We start from the raw sequence: 15260 nt of genomic DNA on the forward strand, positions 1-15260 counted from the left end.
TATTAGGGGTATTATAGAGGGATCAGCCTTTTCTCCTGCTTTGGAAACCTAGAAACCAAGGTACCTCTTCCCTACCCCCAACCGCCACCGTGTAACTCTGGGACTGGCCTGCTCTAAAACAGTAGGTAAAAACGACCCCTCCAAACCTTTCCATAGGGTACGGGAGTCTCCAGGCAGGTCCAAAGCAGTGCCCCTTCCCCCATCCTGCAGCTCCGCCCCCGGACCTCCCACCCGGCGGGGGGCTACTAGGAGGCCGACCGGAGTCCCGGTGGGCAGAAGGAAAGGGAGGGGGTGGAGGAGGCGGGGCGGGGCGGGGGCGGCGCCGAGTTGGAGCCCAAGCCCGAGCCCGAGCCCGAGCCCGAGCCCGAGCCGGAGCCGGAGCCGGAGCCGGAGCGGGAGCTTAGCTTAGCCACCACTGCCGCTTGGTCTCAGCAGCCTCCAGCTTCAGCCCCAAGCCCAGCCTGGACCCGTCCTTGGGGCGGCAGAAATCGCAGCCTCTGGTCTGGGTCCAATTCAGCCTTGTCCGGCCCGAACCTAGAGCCTGGCCCAGCATGGCAGTAGAGGCCCCTGCCCCCGGTCCCAGTCGTTTCCCGGCCCGGTGCAACGTCCAGTCCAGCCTCTGAAGGACTCCCGACGACGGTCCCTGGGAGCCCAGCGTCCCTGCTCCCAGCCCGCTTCCCCTACACTAGTTGAACTGCGGCCCGGACTTCCCGGATCCCCCAAGTTCTGCACCTCTCTGCCTTGCTTCGCGGTGCACCCCGATCTCCAGCAACTGAACCCCTCCGCACAGCACTCTTGAGTTCCATCACCCGGATCCCTCAGCCTTGCGCCCGCCATCCCCTCAGCCCTCCCTCCTCCCTCTCTTCCAGCTCTAATCCTTTACCCCACTTCTGTTCCCCCTATCCCGCATCCTCGGCCCCTCTAGGGCCCAAATCCCCACTGGCCTTGCGACCCTTTCCTTAACTCTCCAGTCCCGAGACCCGGGACTCCCGAGTCCTGTACTCCTTGGCTTGGGGTTCCTCGTAACCGTCCCCGCCCCCTCCACTCCCCAGAGCTCGCGCCCCCAACGGCGGCGCCATGGCCAAGGACCAACTGCGGCCCCGGCTGTGCCGGATGATCAAGGGCGAGCAGGGCTACGGTTTCCACCTGCACGGAGAAAAGGGCAAAAGTGGCCAATTCATTCGCAAGGTGGAGCCGGGCTCCCCGGCGGAGGCAGCAGCGCTGCGCGCTGGAGACCGGCTGGTGGAGGTGAATGGGGTCAACGTGGAGAAGGAGACGCACCTCCAGGTGGGCCCGAGATTGAGTGGGTGTGCGTGTGCCTGCGATAGTGTGTGTGATAGACACAGAGGTCCGAGGGTGGCGGGGGACAGCTGCTACCGTGTGCCTGTGTGATTGAACTACTCTTGTATGAGTGACACTGTGACTATCCCGCTGTAATAATGTCTGATGTTGTGTGTCTGTATGACACTGATTATATTGTGATGCTCTTTGATAGTGTTTGTGTGTGACCCTGTGCCTAAATGTGTTTTGCTGTGGGATATTGTGAGTCTGTGTGGAGGTGTGGAAGGGAGTATTGGGAAATTGTGTGGGATGGGGAGCATGACACAGTACATGTAGCTAGATAGCCCTGTGTGATTGTGTGGCTCACTATTTTGAAGATGGATTCCTGGATCTATCTATAATTGATACTGTATCCAGATGATACTATGTGTAGCCATATATGACACAGTATAGCCATATATGATTGTGACACTGTGTGTAGCTAGGTGTAGCTGTAACTACATATTGTATCCATGTGACTGTGTATAGTTAGCTGTGTATGAACTGTATCATTGTGTGACACATGTGTGATTAAATATGTGACCTTGTGTGATAGTATCTTATACTATATATATGTATGTACATATTACACACACTGTATGGGATACCATCTATGTATATACTGCAGGACACTAGATCTATGTAGCCCTGTGGTAGTATGTTACATTGTATATGATACTATGTGACACTGTAGATCTGTGTGTGACAGTATGATGTGACATGTATAATTGATACTATATATGACTGTGAGACTTTTTTTTTGTCTATGTATACTTTGTATTTGGGTATCAGAGACTTGAACACTGAGAAAGACATTGCTGTTCTCTATTAGGCAGCTCACAGCTCTCATTTGTACTTCCTAGGAAAAGTCTCCCTCTATGAGGAAAAGAGTCAGGGATCAGGAGAGCCACTCTCACTGGGTCTTGAAGGTAGAGGTCCTTGTCTTGCAGCCTGGTTCTGTTTGAAGAGGACGTTCTTGGGTCTACCTTCTCTGGCACCATGACTCATTGATAAGGGAGGGGTACAATTCTGCATTGACTGTGTTTCCTATGTGTGTATGTGTTTTTATCTGTGTGTGTATTTTTGAAAGAGAACATATGAATATATGAATATTGGATATGGATTCAAGGAAACCTAGGTTTGAGCCTATGTTCTGTTATTTACTAACTGTGTGACCTTGGGTAAACATTTAATCTCCCTGTTTATCTGTAAAATGGGGATGATGATGTTAGGACTTCTGGCCTCACAGGAATGTTATGAGGAAATATTTTGTATGCTAAAGAAATGCAAGTTCTTCTTTTAGTTTTTCCTCTCTCTCTCTCTCTCTCTCTCTCTCTCTGTCTGTCTCTGTGTGTGTGTGTGTGTGTGTGCATCTCAATATACATATGAGAAAACATATCATACAGTCCAATCTTAAGCTCCAGAGCTACCTCCAGCTACACACCCTGGGACTGCAGCTGGGGCCTTATACTTTTGCTTCCTCTGCCTTGGCAAACTGCAGCAATCTCAGGCAGGGCAGAGGTGGGGTTGGGTTCTGTCTCCCTCCATCAGTCCTAAGGGAGGGAAGGTTGGGAAGGGTCTTGCCTTATAGAATCAAAGAACTGATGAAACAGCTAGGGGTATTTAACTTGGAGAAGACTGGGGGATCAGGAAAGGAGCCCCCTTCAAGTACTTGAAAGACTGACATATGGAAGAAGTATTGGAATAACTCTGTTTGACTCTAAAAGACCCAGGGTAATGGGTAGAAACTGCAGAAGCAGATTTTAGAGAAGCAAAATTAGACTTGACATAAAGAAAAGTTGTGGCAAACTATGGTAAAATGGAATAGACTGATTCTGGAGCTAGTAGATTGCCTCTTGGTGGAAGTCTTTAAACAAAGCTTAGATGGTTACTTGTCTAGTATGGGGTAGTGGGCTTTTTTTCTCTAGTATAGAATTGGATTACATGCCTGATGGGATTCCTTCCAACTCTGAAATTCTGTGACTCTGGGAATTAAGTTTTGGAAAAGTACTTGGAGACCATTTAGTCCAGTAGTTTCTTTCTTTTCTTTTTTTTTTTTTTTGGTATTGAAGACTCCTTCAGCAGTCTGGTGAAGTCTATTATAAACTGACCTCTTCTCGGAATGATGTTTTTAAATGATGAAATAAATGTGATTACAAAGGAATTCAAATTCAAATTCAGTTAACAAAAGCACATACATACATATAAGTGCAATACACATATACATGGGCACACAAATATATGTGCATACATATGTATACATACATACATACATAAAGATACATACTCATATGTATAGACATACACATGTTCAGAGACCCTCGGTTAAGAAACCTTGATGTATCCCAATCACTTTATTTTACAGATACAGATGCAGAGGACTAGCCAGAATGGTTACATGGTTAGCTTAAAGTTAATTAACCATTCTGTGCCTGGACCTCAATTTCCCTGCTATAAAATTTGCATACCTCTCATTCCCAGGTTAGCCAGAGGGGGATGAATTTTATAATAAAAATATTAACAATTATATAAAACTTTCTATGTTCCAGGTGTTTTACTATTATCATATCATTTGATCTTCCCAATAACCCTGGGAGGTAGGTGCTATTATTATCCTCATGTTTACAGATGAGGAAACAGTCACACAGCTAGTAAGTTTCTGAAGGAGAACTTGAATTGAGGTCTTCCTGACTCCAGCCCCCTCAATTTATCCATCATACCTCTCGCTGACTAGTTGCCTTAGCAACTCTCAAACCATTTACTAAGGGGCAGAAAGATTGGGAACCTTCGTCAGGCAAAACGACTACTCATAATAACAAAATTACAGATCTTTGAAGCATTAATTATTTTCCTCCCCCGAAGGCTTATTGTGGTATGGAGGTGCCCTGGAGTTCTCTGGGGTTATGCTAACAGAATGCAAGTTTTGGCAGGTTCTGCCAAGCTGAGAAAACTTTGAATACAGCCTGGCAATGGACTGCTTGTCTTTCTTCTAAGGATCAGTTTTAGTTTTGTAAAGCTGGTGAGCAGGTTGGCTGCAAAGTGAATTTTTCAGCCATAGTGACCTTTTAAAATAAAGACTATCTTAAGGTATAAAGGAATTGAAGTCTTTGGTAGTGGAGGAGCACTTACACTGATGAAATCATGGACCCTTGAATTAATGTACTTTAATATCATTTATTTTTATGAAAATTAGTCACATACTGCCCTCATTTTACAGATGGGAAAAATGAGGTCTAGAGATGATAAGTTGCCCAAAGGAAGTAATATCAGTAAGTATCTGAAATGGATTTGGAGATTAGGTCTCCTAGAGCCAGAGCCAGAACTCTTTGATATTATCCAAACCTCTTTAGGAAAGGCAGACAGGACTGAGTATAGGAAAGCAGAGAGTTGAAGTATCATACTCCCAATGCACTTTCTGGAACAATAGGGTATGTTTTAGCACATGTTACTGGCCCATTGTAGGCACTTACTAAAAACTGATTGATTGATTGATTGCCATGGAACCTGCCCCAGGATAAGGCTCTGGATAGCAAACCAGTAGTTGGTCTAGGACCACATAGGTTCAAGAGAAATAAGGTTGCTTGTATAATGTGTTTGTGTGTGTGTGTGTGTATGTTTATGTGTATGTGTAGGAGTAGGTATCCATTCATACTCATGAGGTTTATTTTGGATTCTTAATGGAATCATAGCTCTAGAATTTAAAGAGACCCAGACGCCATTTAGTCTAACTCCTTTATTTTATAGATGAGAAAAATGAAATCTTAGGAAGTTCACACAGCTAGGAAGCAGGTAAGATTTGAATTCAGATCCACCGATCGAAGTATCAATGGTCCTTCTAGTGTATCACGAATGATCCCTCTGTGAGCATGCTTTCAGTAGCCAGAGAGGAATTCTCTACATACCCTGTGCTAGGATTTAGACCTTTGCTCAACACAGGGTTAATATTTCATCAGTCCCCCCCAAAAAAAAAATTTTTTTTTCATCAGTCCCAAATGTATGAGAGGCACTTCTTCTCTACCACTGCTTCTCTAGGGCCTGATTCCTTATTAGCATTCCTTATTATTATCCTCTTTTCTTAGGAGGGTCTATGGGCTGGGTCCCCTCACCCTGGTCAATCCAGCTTTATTGTCTGAGAGCCCCAGCTAATGTTACACATGAATTCCCATTTTACAAATGGGGGAACTGAGGTTCAGAAAGGGTAAGGTGCCCAAGGAAAATCATATAGTGAGTAAGCATCTGAAATGGGTTTGGAGCTCAGGTCTCCTAGAGGAGGTAGTGAGGAAAGACCTAGGTTCTTTGTTCCCTGCTCCTCTCTAAATGTCTGCTTTAGAAAATTAGTGAATGAATATTCAGGTGCCAAGAATGAGTATATGTGTTGTGTCATCACGTTCCTCAAACATACATGCATATTTGTACTACCATTCTCCAGATGCAGATATTCATCCTGCACCTTAATACAGTCACACACTCATTCAGTTGTGTATACCAAGATACATTTATAGAAGTACTTAATGTGGGAAGGACGTTCACCATACTTTAACAAGAATCCCCTCTGCAGCGAGTGACCTTCCAGCCTCTGTCTGAATATCTTTTTCTTCATGGAAGCTTGCTATCTTCTGGGGTAGCCCATTCTACTTTCATATACCTCTAATTGGGGCAGTTAGGTGGTGGAGTGGGTAGAGCACTGGCTCTGAACTCAGGAGGACCTGAGGTCAAATGCAACCACATTTATGCAAACTCAACCTACTTACTGGCAGTGTGACCCTGTGGAAGTCACCTGCCTTGAGCAGAGATATACACACACACACACACACACACAGACAAAAGAGAGAGATTTGGAGAGACATGCAGAGAGGTACACAGAGAGAGACAAAGACAGAAACAGAGAAACAGAGACAGAAAGATAGAGAAAAACACACACACCCAGAGGCACACAGAGACACAGAGAGAAACAGAGATAGAGAGTGAGCACTCTATTGTTAGGAAGCTTCAACTCACATCTAGGCCTGATCTGCCTTATGATCCTATTTCTGCTCTCTGGGGCTAAGCACAATCAATCTCATTTTTCTCCTACTTGACAATTTGGGGATGGTGATCACATTGGCCTTTCTGGTCCCCATGCCTCATCATTGTTGATCCATAATGAACTTGTCCCCTGAAACCTCCAGATCTTTTCCCACATGACTTATTTAATCATGGTTCTTCCATTCTGTGCTTAGGTAGTTTTATAAAACTGGTTTTCAGCCCTTCTATTTATGTCCATTCTATTTCACTTAATTAGATGTAAGCTTATTGCTCCATCCTATCCCTCTGTTTGTTGGGACCCTGACTGTCATGCAGTAGATTGTCTATCTCTCCTGGCTGTGCTAAGTGTGCCATCCATGCTTTTGTTCAAGTTATTGATACAGTCTGTTGAACAGAACAGAGTCAAGAACAGATACATTCTACTGGGGACTTCCCTCCAGATTACTTCATTTACCTTGTGTCCCACAAAGACACCAGTGTTCAATTATACACTCTGGGTGGCATCCTACTGGGACATGCATTCTAATTCCCTCGCTATCTCATCTCAACCTAAACGCACCCCATATGCCCATATTCTTCCTCACCTTCACGTAGATATGCAGATTTGTCTCTATCCTTATTCCATTGTGTACAACAATGTATATATTGTTGTTCTGTTATCCCCAAAGAGTCATGAAGGATCTCTGGATCATTCAGATGTAGTGAATAGAGCATTGACCCAGAATCAGGTAGACCTGAGTTGAAATCCAGCCTTAGATATTAGCTTTGTGATTAATGTTAGACAAATCACTTAACCTCTGTTTGTCTCAGTTTCTTTATCTGTAAAATGCACATGATAATATCTACCTCCCAGGGTTGCTGTGAAGATCACAAAAGATAACTGTAAAGAATTAAAAATTGTAATTGTAAAGAATGACACATAGAGACATAGAAACAATGACAGTTTCATCAACTGATAAGGAAAGAAAGAAATAAGGTGTGGTCAAAAGGAAATTAGTCTGAGAGAATGAAAGCTTGGGCTTTTAAAAGGAAAATGCTGGTCTTAGCATGTAGAGGCAGCTAGTTGGCATACAACTGCTAGAGCATGGGACTGAGAGTCAGGAAGACCCCCATTTGAATACCACCCTGCATACTTGTTAGTAATGTGACTCCGAGCAAAGCTTGTTGTCTCAGATTCTTCATTTGTAAACATGAGCATAAAAATGATACTTCCCTCTCAGGGTTGTTGTTCTGAACAAATGAGTTAACATTAAAACATTTTTGCAGAATTTTAAGTACTATATAAATGTTAGCTAATGTTCCTGCTCTTTCGAGTTTTTATATTCTTCCTCATGATGTACTTATTTACTCTGGGGGCTAGGCACCCAGACAAGGGACCTGTGCTCTGGCTTCAACAACACCATTGACTCTTTGTGTGTGCTTGGCCAGGTCTCATGCCTATTTGGACCCTGTAGTTGTCTACTTTAAAATGGGTATTATAATCCTTGTTCTGCCTTCCTCATAAATAGATAGTATGAGGAACTACTCTATTGAGAACTCTGACCTATTACAGTTGTATGTCACCTAAATTGTATTTTTATTATTACTAGATTGGGAGTTTAATCTAGTAGGGCAGGGACAACGTTCTGTTCTTCTCTGCCTAACATTGAAATTTGGGTCCAGCATGCAGCAGGCATGTGTGGTAAAGGAAGGAATCCATCAAAACATGTGTGCATATATGCTTGTATACATGCACAATTACGTGTATTTGGTGGAAGGGAAGCTTGAGTACCTGTTCCCTGCTTCCAAAGAAAGGGTCGAAAGTGTGGATTTGCCTTGTCTGACTCCAGAGAGCCTTGGTTTACTTGCCCAACCTCTACTATATGGCACTGAGATCTCTGGTATAAATCAGGGGAAAAAAGATAAGGCATTTTGTTTTGTTTGTTTCTTTTTATTGAGGCAAATCAGATTTGAACTCAGGTCCTCCTGACTTCAGGGCTGGTGCTCTATCCACTGCACCACCTTGGTGCCCCTAAGATTAGGGCATTTTACTTTTAAAGGCACAAGCTTTCATTCTCCCAGCCTGATTTTCTTTTCACCAAGCCTGGTTTCTTTCTTTCCTTGTCTAGTTGATGAAACTGGGTGAATGTTTCCTTCTGGCCAATAATCTTCAGTTGGTCTGGCTGTAGGAACAAGTTCTGTGGGTTTGTTTGTTTTTTTTGAGACAGAGTTAAGTTATTTGCCCAGAGTCACACAGAGGCTGAATTTGAACTCAGGCCTTCCAGACTTTAGGATATGTGCTCTATCCACTGTACCATGTACCTGCCTCAGGAATATTTTTATACTAAAGCATCCATCCTTACCCTGTGGAGAATCATCATAGGATAAGAGGTAGAAGGAAACTTAGATGTCACAGGTGACTCAGCGGTTAGAGTATTAAACATGATTGGAGTGAGGATGAGTTTGACTCCTCAGTCTCTCAGTTTTAGTTGCCTCAAATGTAAATTGGGAGTGATATTAGGCAGCACCTATCTCACTGATTGTTGTAAAGGTCAAATGAGATCTATAAAGTACTTTGCAAACCAATGAGAAAACTCTGGGCCAGAGAATGAGAATGCCTTGTCTAAAGTCACAGAGCTTTAAGTGACAATTGAGTTTTGAAACAGGGTCTTATGTCTCTTTTCACCATACTAGGCTGCCTTCCCATATGCTTTCTAGAGGAAAAGAAATCTAAGAAGACATCCTAGGGGAAGGCAGATTAGGAAAAAAGAGGTCAAATTAGGTGGGATTTGTTATTCCGTCAACAAGCATTTTTTTTTTTCACTTTTAATGGTATTTTATTTTTCCAAATACATGCAAAGATAGTTTTCAACATTCACCTTCACAAAACCTTGTTGTCTTCCAGATTTTTCTCCTTCTCCTTCCCCTCTCTTCCCTCCCCAAAACAGCAATCTGAAATAGGTTAAATGTGTGCATTTCTTCTAAATATATTTTCATTTTTGTCATGCTAAACAAACAAAAAAAGGATTTCCCTTTTGGGGAAAAAACACACGAAAGGGAAAAAACGAGTAAACAATAAAAAAAAAAAGATGAAAATACTATGCTTTGATCCACATTCAGTCTTCATAATTCTCTCTCTGGATGCGGATGGCACTTTCCATCACAAGTCTATTGGAATTGCCTTGATTCACCTCATTGTTGAAAAGAGCCAAGTCCATCACAGTTGATCATCACAATGTTTCAACGAGCATTTATTAAGTGACTACTATGTGCCAGTCACTATGCTAAGTCTTAGACCACGCAGAGGAAAGGGATGATGGGATAAGTTCTGATAGACCCAAGGAAAAAAGGAGAGACCTGGATAGATTATGAAATTCCTCCAGAAGCATTTGGGGCTTGCTTCAGGGAATCTCTGGGGAATCTCAGGACAATACAGCCTAACCATACTGGTCCAGCCAAGTCTGGGATTCTGAGGCTTTTCTGATGCCTAGAGGGAGGAATCAAATGGATTGTAGGATTTTAGAGGAAGAAGGGATCTTAGGTATCATCCGATCCCATTTTACAGACTAAAGACACTGAGGCAGAGAGGGATTTGCCTTAGATAAGGTTACACAGATAGTAAGTACCTGATGCTATGAACCAAGTTTCTTAGCACCCAGTCTGGTACTCTCTCTCTTTTTTTTTAAACACATTATATATTTGTGGGAGAGGGTGGGGAATTTGTAAACTAAAGTTCTTGGACCTGAGTTCAGGGGATAGACTTGATTACTTGGTGGAGGGAGCCAGATTCCTGGATGGGGCATGGATAAGGTGAGCAGAACATGCAGGGCTCTGCACCCTTCTCTCCTTAAAGCTGTTTCTAGTCACTGGCTTCCAGCCTCCATTCTTTCCAGTGCTCTGGAAGGGCAGGGAGGTTTCATAGTGTGGGAGTGGGGGGCTGGCCTAGCCAGGAGGAGGGGGGAATGAGAAAGAGAGCCATCCTCAGTCCTCATAGGCAGGGCATAGGCAGTAGAGCCAGTCATGGCCAGGCAGGAATCCTCATCTATCTTCTCTGTCCTGGGAGCTGGGCAAGGTGTGAACAATGATTATCCATCTGCTCATCTGCTCAGATTCTAGCCATTTCCTCACTGGGCTGATGGCCAGCTGGGCTTTTAGGCTAATGAAAGGCCTTTAACCTGAACTTTAACCTACCTCTCCCCTCCCTTAGGTGGTACAGAGGATCAAGGCTGTAGAGGGTGAGACCCGACTCCTGGTGGTGGACAAGGAGACAGACGAATACCTGGCCAGCCTGCACCTGACTTGCACAGAGGAGATGGCTCATCATGGGGTTCTGCCTTCAGCTCCCACATCTCCCCGGGATAATGGCAACTTGTGGGAGCCCCAGCCAGAGACCCGACCCCCAAGGGCTATGGGGGGCAGCTTCAGCAGCCAGAAGGTAGGGACAAAACTGGGTGGAGTGGTCTGTGATGTTTTAGCCCCTTTCAGCTGGCTTAGTCTCTGTCTTTAGAAGCTGTAGTAGTAAGAATATTGGGCTTGGATTCAGGAGACCTGGATTGGAATCCCAATTCTTCCTGTTTTAACCTTCGCTTCAAATCTCTGGGCCTCAGTTTCTTACTGTACAAAATGAAGAGACCTGGAGTCTGTGATGTCTAAGGCTTAGTTTTAAAACCCTCTGATCCTCTCTCCAGAGAGTGCCAAGTCTGCTGGGGCTAGCAGGCTCTGGGCTTTCTCGGTCCCTGCTGAGCTGGGCAGCTCCCTCTCCATTAGGAGCTGCCAAGCCTAACGCTGGAGCTGTCCTCCCACCCCCATCCTTCTGCAACAAACACACAAGGACAAATGTCAGCAGAAGCTGCCTTGGCCCCTGGAGCAGTGGCTGCCGCAAGGGGGTGGGAGAAGAATGCAGGGGGTGGGAGGGGTGGGAGGATACTCATAGCGGGTCTGTGTGTGGATGGATTGTGGGCATGTGAGAGCCGGTGATCCTTAAGGGTGCTGGGGGCAGTGTGTACTGTGAGGAGCTGAGCTGGTCTACACGTTCCTATACCCATACTCCCTATAAGGAGGGAGCATTCCTCAGGCACACTCTGGGCAGAGTGATTACCCCCTCATCCCCACCCCCAGTCCAGTGTACTATCCTCCCCCAGCTGAATAAGTCTCAGAGTTGGGCTCCTGATGTAGCTAAAGCTGAGGAGGAGGGGGAAAGTCATGGTTCTAGGTCTGAAGTTCCTTGAAAAAAGTTTTCAATAATATTTTGCTTTTCCAAATGCACATATAGTTTTCAACATTCAATTTTTATTGAAGCTTTTTATTTTCAAAATAAAATCTAAATCTAAAAAATCTAAAATTCGCATGGATAATTTTTCAGCATTGATCCTTGCAAAACCTTGTGTTCCAAATTCCTTACCCCCTTCTATTCCCTTCCTCCCTTAGATGGTAAGTCATCCAATATATCTTAAACATCAACATTCATTTTTGTAACACAATGTGTTCCAAATTTTTCTTACCTCCTCCTCCCCAAGACAGCAAGTAACCTGATGTAGGTTAAATATATGTAATTCTTTTAAACATATTTTCATATTTGTCATGTTATGCAAGAAAAATCAGACCAAATGGGAAAAACCATGAGAAAGAAAAAACAAACAAACAAAGGCAAAAATACTATTCTTTGATCCACATAAGGTCTCCATAATTCCCTCTCTGGATGAGGATGGCATTTTCTATTAGACTTCTTAATCTGGAGTTCACTATTTCCAGAGTACATGGATTGGGTAAAGGGACTTGTGAACTTGGAACTTTTAATATTTTGATAACTATATTTCTTTTTAAAATTTTAATAATAGCTTTTTATTTTCAAAATACACACAAAGATAGTTTTCAACATTCACCCTTACAAAACCTTGTTTGATAACTATATTTCAACATAATTGAGATGAAATAATTTGTAATCTGAGGAGTCTCTAAGCTTCATTGAACCTGGCCAAAAGTGTCTTTGACCTAAAAGAGATTAAGGATCTTTGTTTTAGGCAGAGATCTAGAAGGGATGGGGGTCTGAAGGTCTGCATTCTGCCAATGGTCTGCAGTTGGGGGCTAGCATCCAGCTGTGATTCAGATCTGGGCTCAGTCAGGGAAGTCATCTTGAGGCAGGTGGACTGTGTTCTCTGCTGCCCCTAGTTCCTCTAGTTGCCTTTCCTGGTCTTCATTGTTCAAGGAAGGGGGTCAGGACTTTGAAGGAAACTCCCCCCTCCATTGTGAGATGAAAGACCTCCCAGGGCAGGCCATAACAAACTCTCAGGAAGCCAGGCCCGAGTTTCCTGGGGCCCCACCCTAGGCGCACCCTCTGGAGCCAGGGCATTGATTTCCCTACTTTAAAGGGATCTTGATTATCTTCCCTGGGCACCTTCTTCCTCCCCGACTGACCGTACCTGGCTGTCAGGTGAAGGTCCCCCTGGTGCCTTCTCTTAAAGATGCCAACCTCTAGCTTCTTCTCTTCTTTCTTCCTGCTCGGACTCAAGCCAGGAGGAAAGGATTTTGTCTTTACTGAGTTCAGGAAGACAGATAATAAAGAGCTATTTATGTATGTGTGTGTCAGTGGGGGTAAGCCTGACTGAAGATGAATTCTTGATTATGCCATGGGTGGGAGACATGTTTGCTAGATCTTCTCCCCTGCATTGTCAAGCATCCCCACTTCAGAACTTTTCCCAACTCCTAGGCTTTTTTGTTCCAGCCAAGCTTGATTCCTCAAAGGCCCCTCTTTCCCTTCCCCCCAACATACTAGGCTCACATTATTCCTTCAAGTAAAGCTCTTCTGCCTTTCTGCTTTGTCAAACACCCCAAACTTCACTTCTAAGAAGCCTTTTCTGATCCCTCTGACCCCCTACCCCCCGAATTCCTAGAGCCACCAAAATTTTTGTACAGTCTCCTGTTTCACCAGTTCCTATGAGAGTCCTATGACCTCTCTACCCTAGATTTTGAGTTCTTAATGACAGAATTTGGATTTGCTTTTCTTATCTCTTTCTTGAGACTATATACACTAGGTCAGAATCTAGGTCTGACTTTTCTCTGTTGTTTTCCCACATCATAGTTGGGCATAGGGATTAGTTGCTTCAAGATAGGAATATGGAGAACTTAAAGCTTTAGAGTTGAAAAAGAATTTGGACACATTTGAGTCCAGTCATTTCATAGGGAAAGAAACTGATTTCAGAAAGAGAGAGTGATTTATCCCAAATTACCCATGAGATGACGAAGAGAGGCAAGATGGGAAGTCCAAATTTCCCAACATAGCTGAGGACTCTTTTCCATAGTCCAATCTCCCTCTGAAAGAAATCCTGGTGTAAGGAAGATCATTAGTGAGAGAGACAGAATGGCAAAAGTCTGGGGACTAATGGGACCAGGATTGGAAAGGCTGTTTCAGGATTACCCACTTCCTAGTCCTAGAGGCCAAGGCTGGCTCCCCCTCATAAGGCACATGATCCCAACTAGGTCCTGGGCCCTTAAGGAGGAGGAAAATATAACCTCTCTCTGCTCTCAATTTATTTGGATATAAATGTTCCTGGGTTCACCTTCCTGTGGAAAAATCCACTAGCCCAGGCTGTCCAGCCCTTATCTATAGGCTCCAGAGTTCTTGCCAGGAGGGCAGCACCCTTTGGGCCAGCTGGGGCTGTGTGAGGAGGCACAGGGTCATTCTGGTGTCTCAGGAAGCCATGGGGCGGGGGCGCTTCCTCCTGAGTATTTTTAGTGCAGCACAAAGGCATGGGGTCCTTCTGCCCTTCTTCGAGAAGCCTTGGGGCTGGATGGAGGTAGGGGAAGTGTTGAGGGAGGAAACCTGGGATCAGGGGGTGGGACAGGACACTGATTTTGGGTGTGGGGCTCCTTAGACTGGAGTGTCGGGCCATCGAAGGAAAGGTCCTCCTGATCCCTCCCACTGCTACAAAGATGAGGACACAGGTCAGAGCTATTGTCTACCTCCATGTTGAAGAGTGGGCCACTGAGGGGTCCTTGAGCTATAGGCAGTCCTGAGCTTTGAGCAGGAGTGGAATGACTCAAGCTGTCTAGCTCTGTCCTTTAGATATCACTGGACTGGGTATCGAGGGACTTGCCTCTAGCAGGATTGATCTAAGAGCTGAGATCATTGCTTTTGTCATCATCACAGCCCAGCTATATATAGTTTTAAGGTTTTACAATTGACCCCTGTTATGTTCTGGCTTTGGTAGAGCCAATCAGGTTCTCAGGACTGAGTCTTCAGCCTTATTGAAAGGCTGAAGACTCTTCCATAGTCTAATCTTCCTCTGAAAGAAATCCTGGTATAAGGAAGAGATCTTCAGTGAGAGAGAGAGAGAGTGGCAAAAATCTGGCGACTATTGGGACCAGGATTGGAGAGGTTGTTTCAGGATCCCTCCTATTCTGGTCCTGGGGGCCAAAGCTACCTTTAATTTCCCTTACCCTTCCTGCTATCTTCTGATTATAATTGAGATATAATTTGGGAGAAGTCATATCAGACCTAAAGAAGGGCCAAATCATATTAACTCTAACCCTGTTTTCTGGGTGGGGCCAGGACAGAAAATCTGTTTGAGCTATTCATCTCTCCCATATTGGGAGGGCAGGAAGAAAGAAAGCTATAGCTAGCCTCCTGTCTTCCCAAGGAAAAATGGGATGATGAGCTAAGCAGATTCTTTCTCATTTATCTTCCTCCACTCTGGGAAAACTGCAGCAGTGGTCTAGGTATTCTAGACTAGGAAAAGGAGGATAGAACTGAAGGAAAAATCAAAACTCATCAGTAAAAATATACATATGCATATATGTGTGTGTGTGTGTGTATAAATATATATATATATATATGTAGTAATTTCTTCACAAGAATTTATAAGTAATTATTATTCCTTAGTTACTCATGAGCTGGCAGTGTCCCACTTCTCTAGACCTCATATTAAGCTGGGATGGAT

General features: G+C 44.3%; 1 protein-coding gene across 1 annotated transcript in view; it reads left to right on the forward strand.

Annotated features, from left to right (window-relative positions):
• Positions 1-308: 308 nt before the first annotated feature.
• Positions 309-15260, forward strand: part of NHERF2 (NHERF family PDZ scaffold protein 2) — a 34360-nt gene continuing 19408 nt past the window's right edge. The window contains exons 1-2 of the mRNA XM_051969512.1: positions 309-1287; positions 10532-10759. Coding sequence (XP_051825472.1) covers positions 1078-1287; positions 10532-10759 — 438 coding nt within the window. The 5' untranslated portion in view covers positions 309-1077. The remainder of the gene's footprint in view (positions 1288-10531; positions 10760-15260) is intronic.

Source organism: Antechinus flavipes, chromosome 1 (genome assembly GCF_016432865.1).
Source record: "Antechinus flavipes isolate AdamAnt ecotype Samford, QLD, Australia chromosome 1, AdamAnt_v2, whole genome shotgun sequence".
In the NCBI taxonomy this organism is placed as follows: domain Eukaryota; kingdom Metazoa; phylum Chordata; class Mammalia; order Dasyuromorphia; family Dasyuridae; genus Antechinus; species Antechinus flavipes.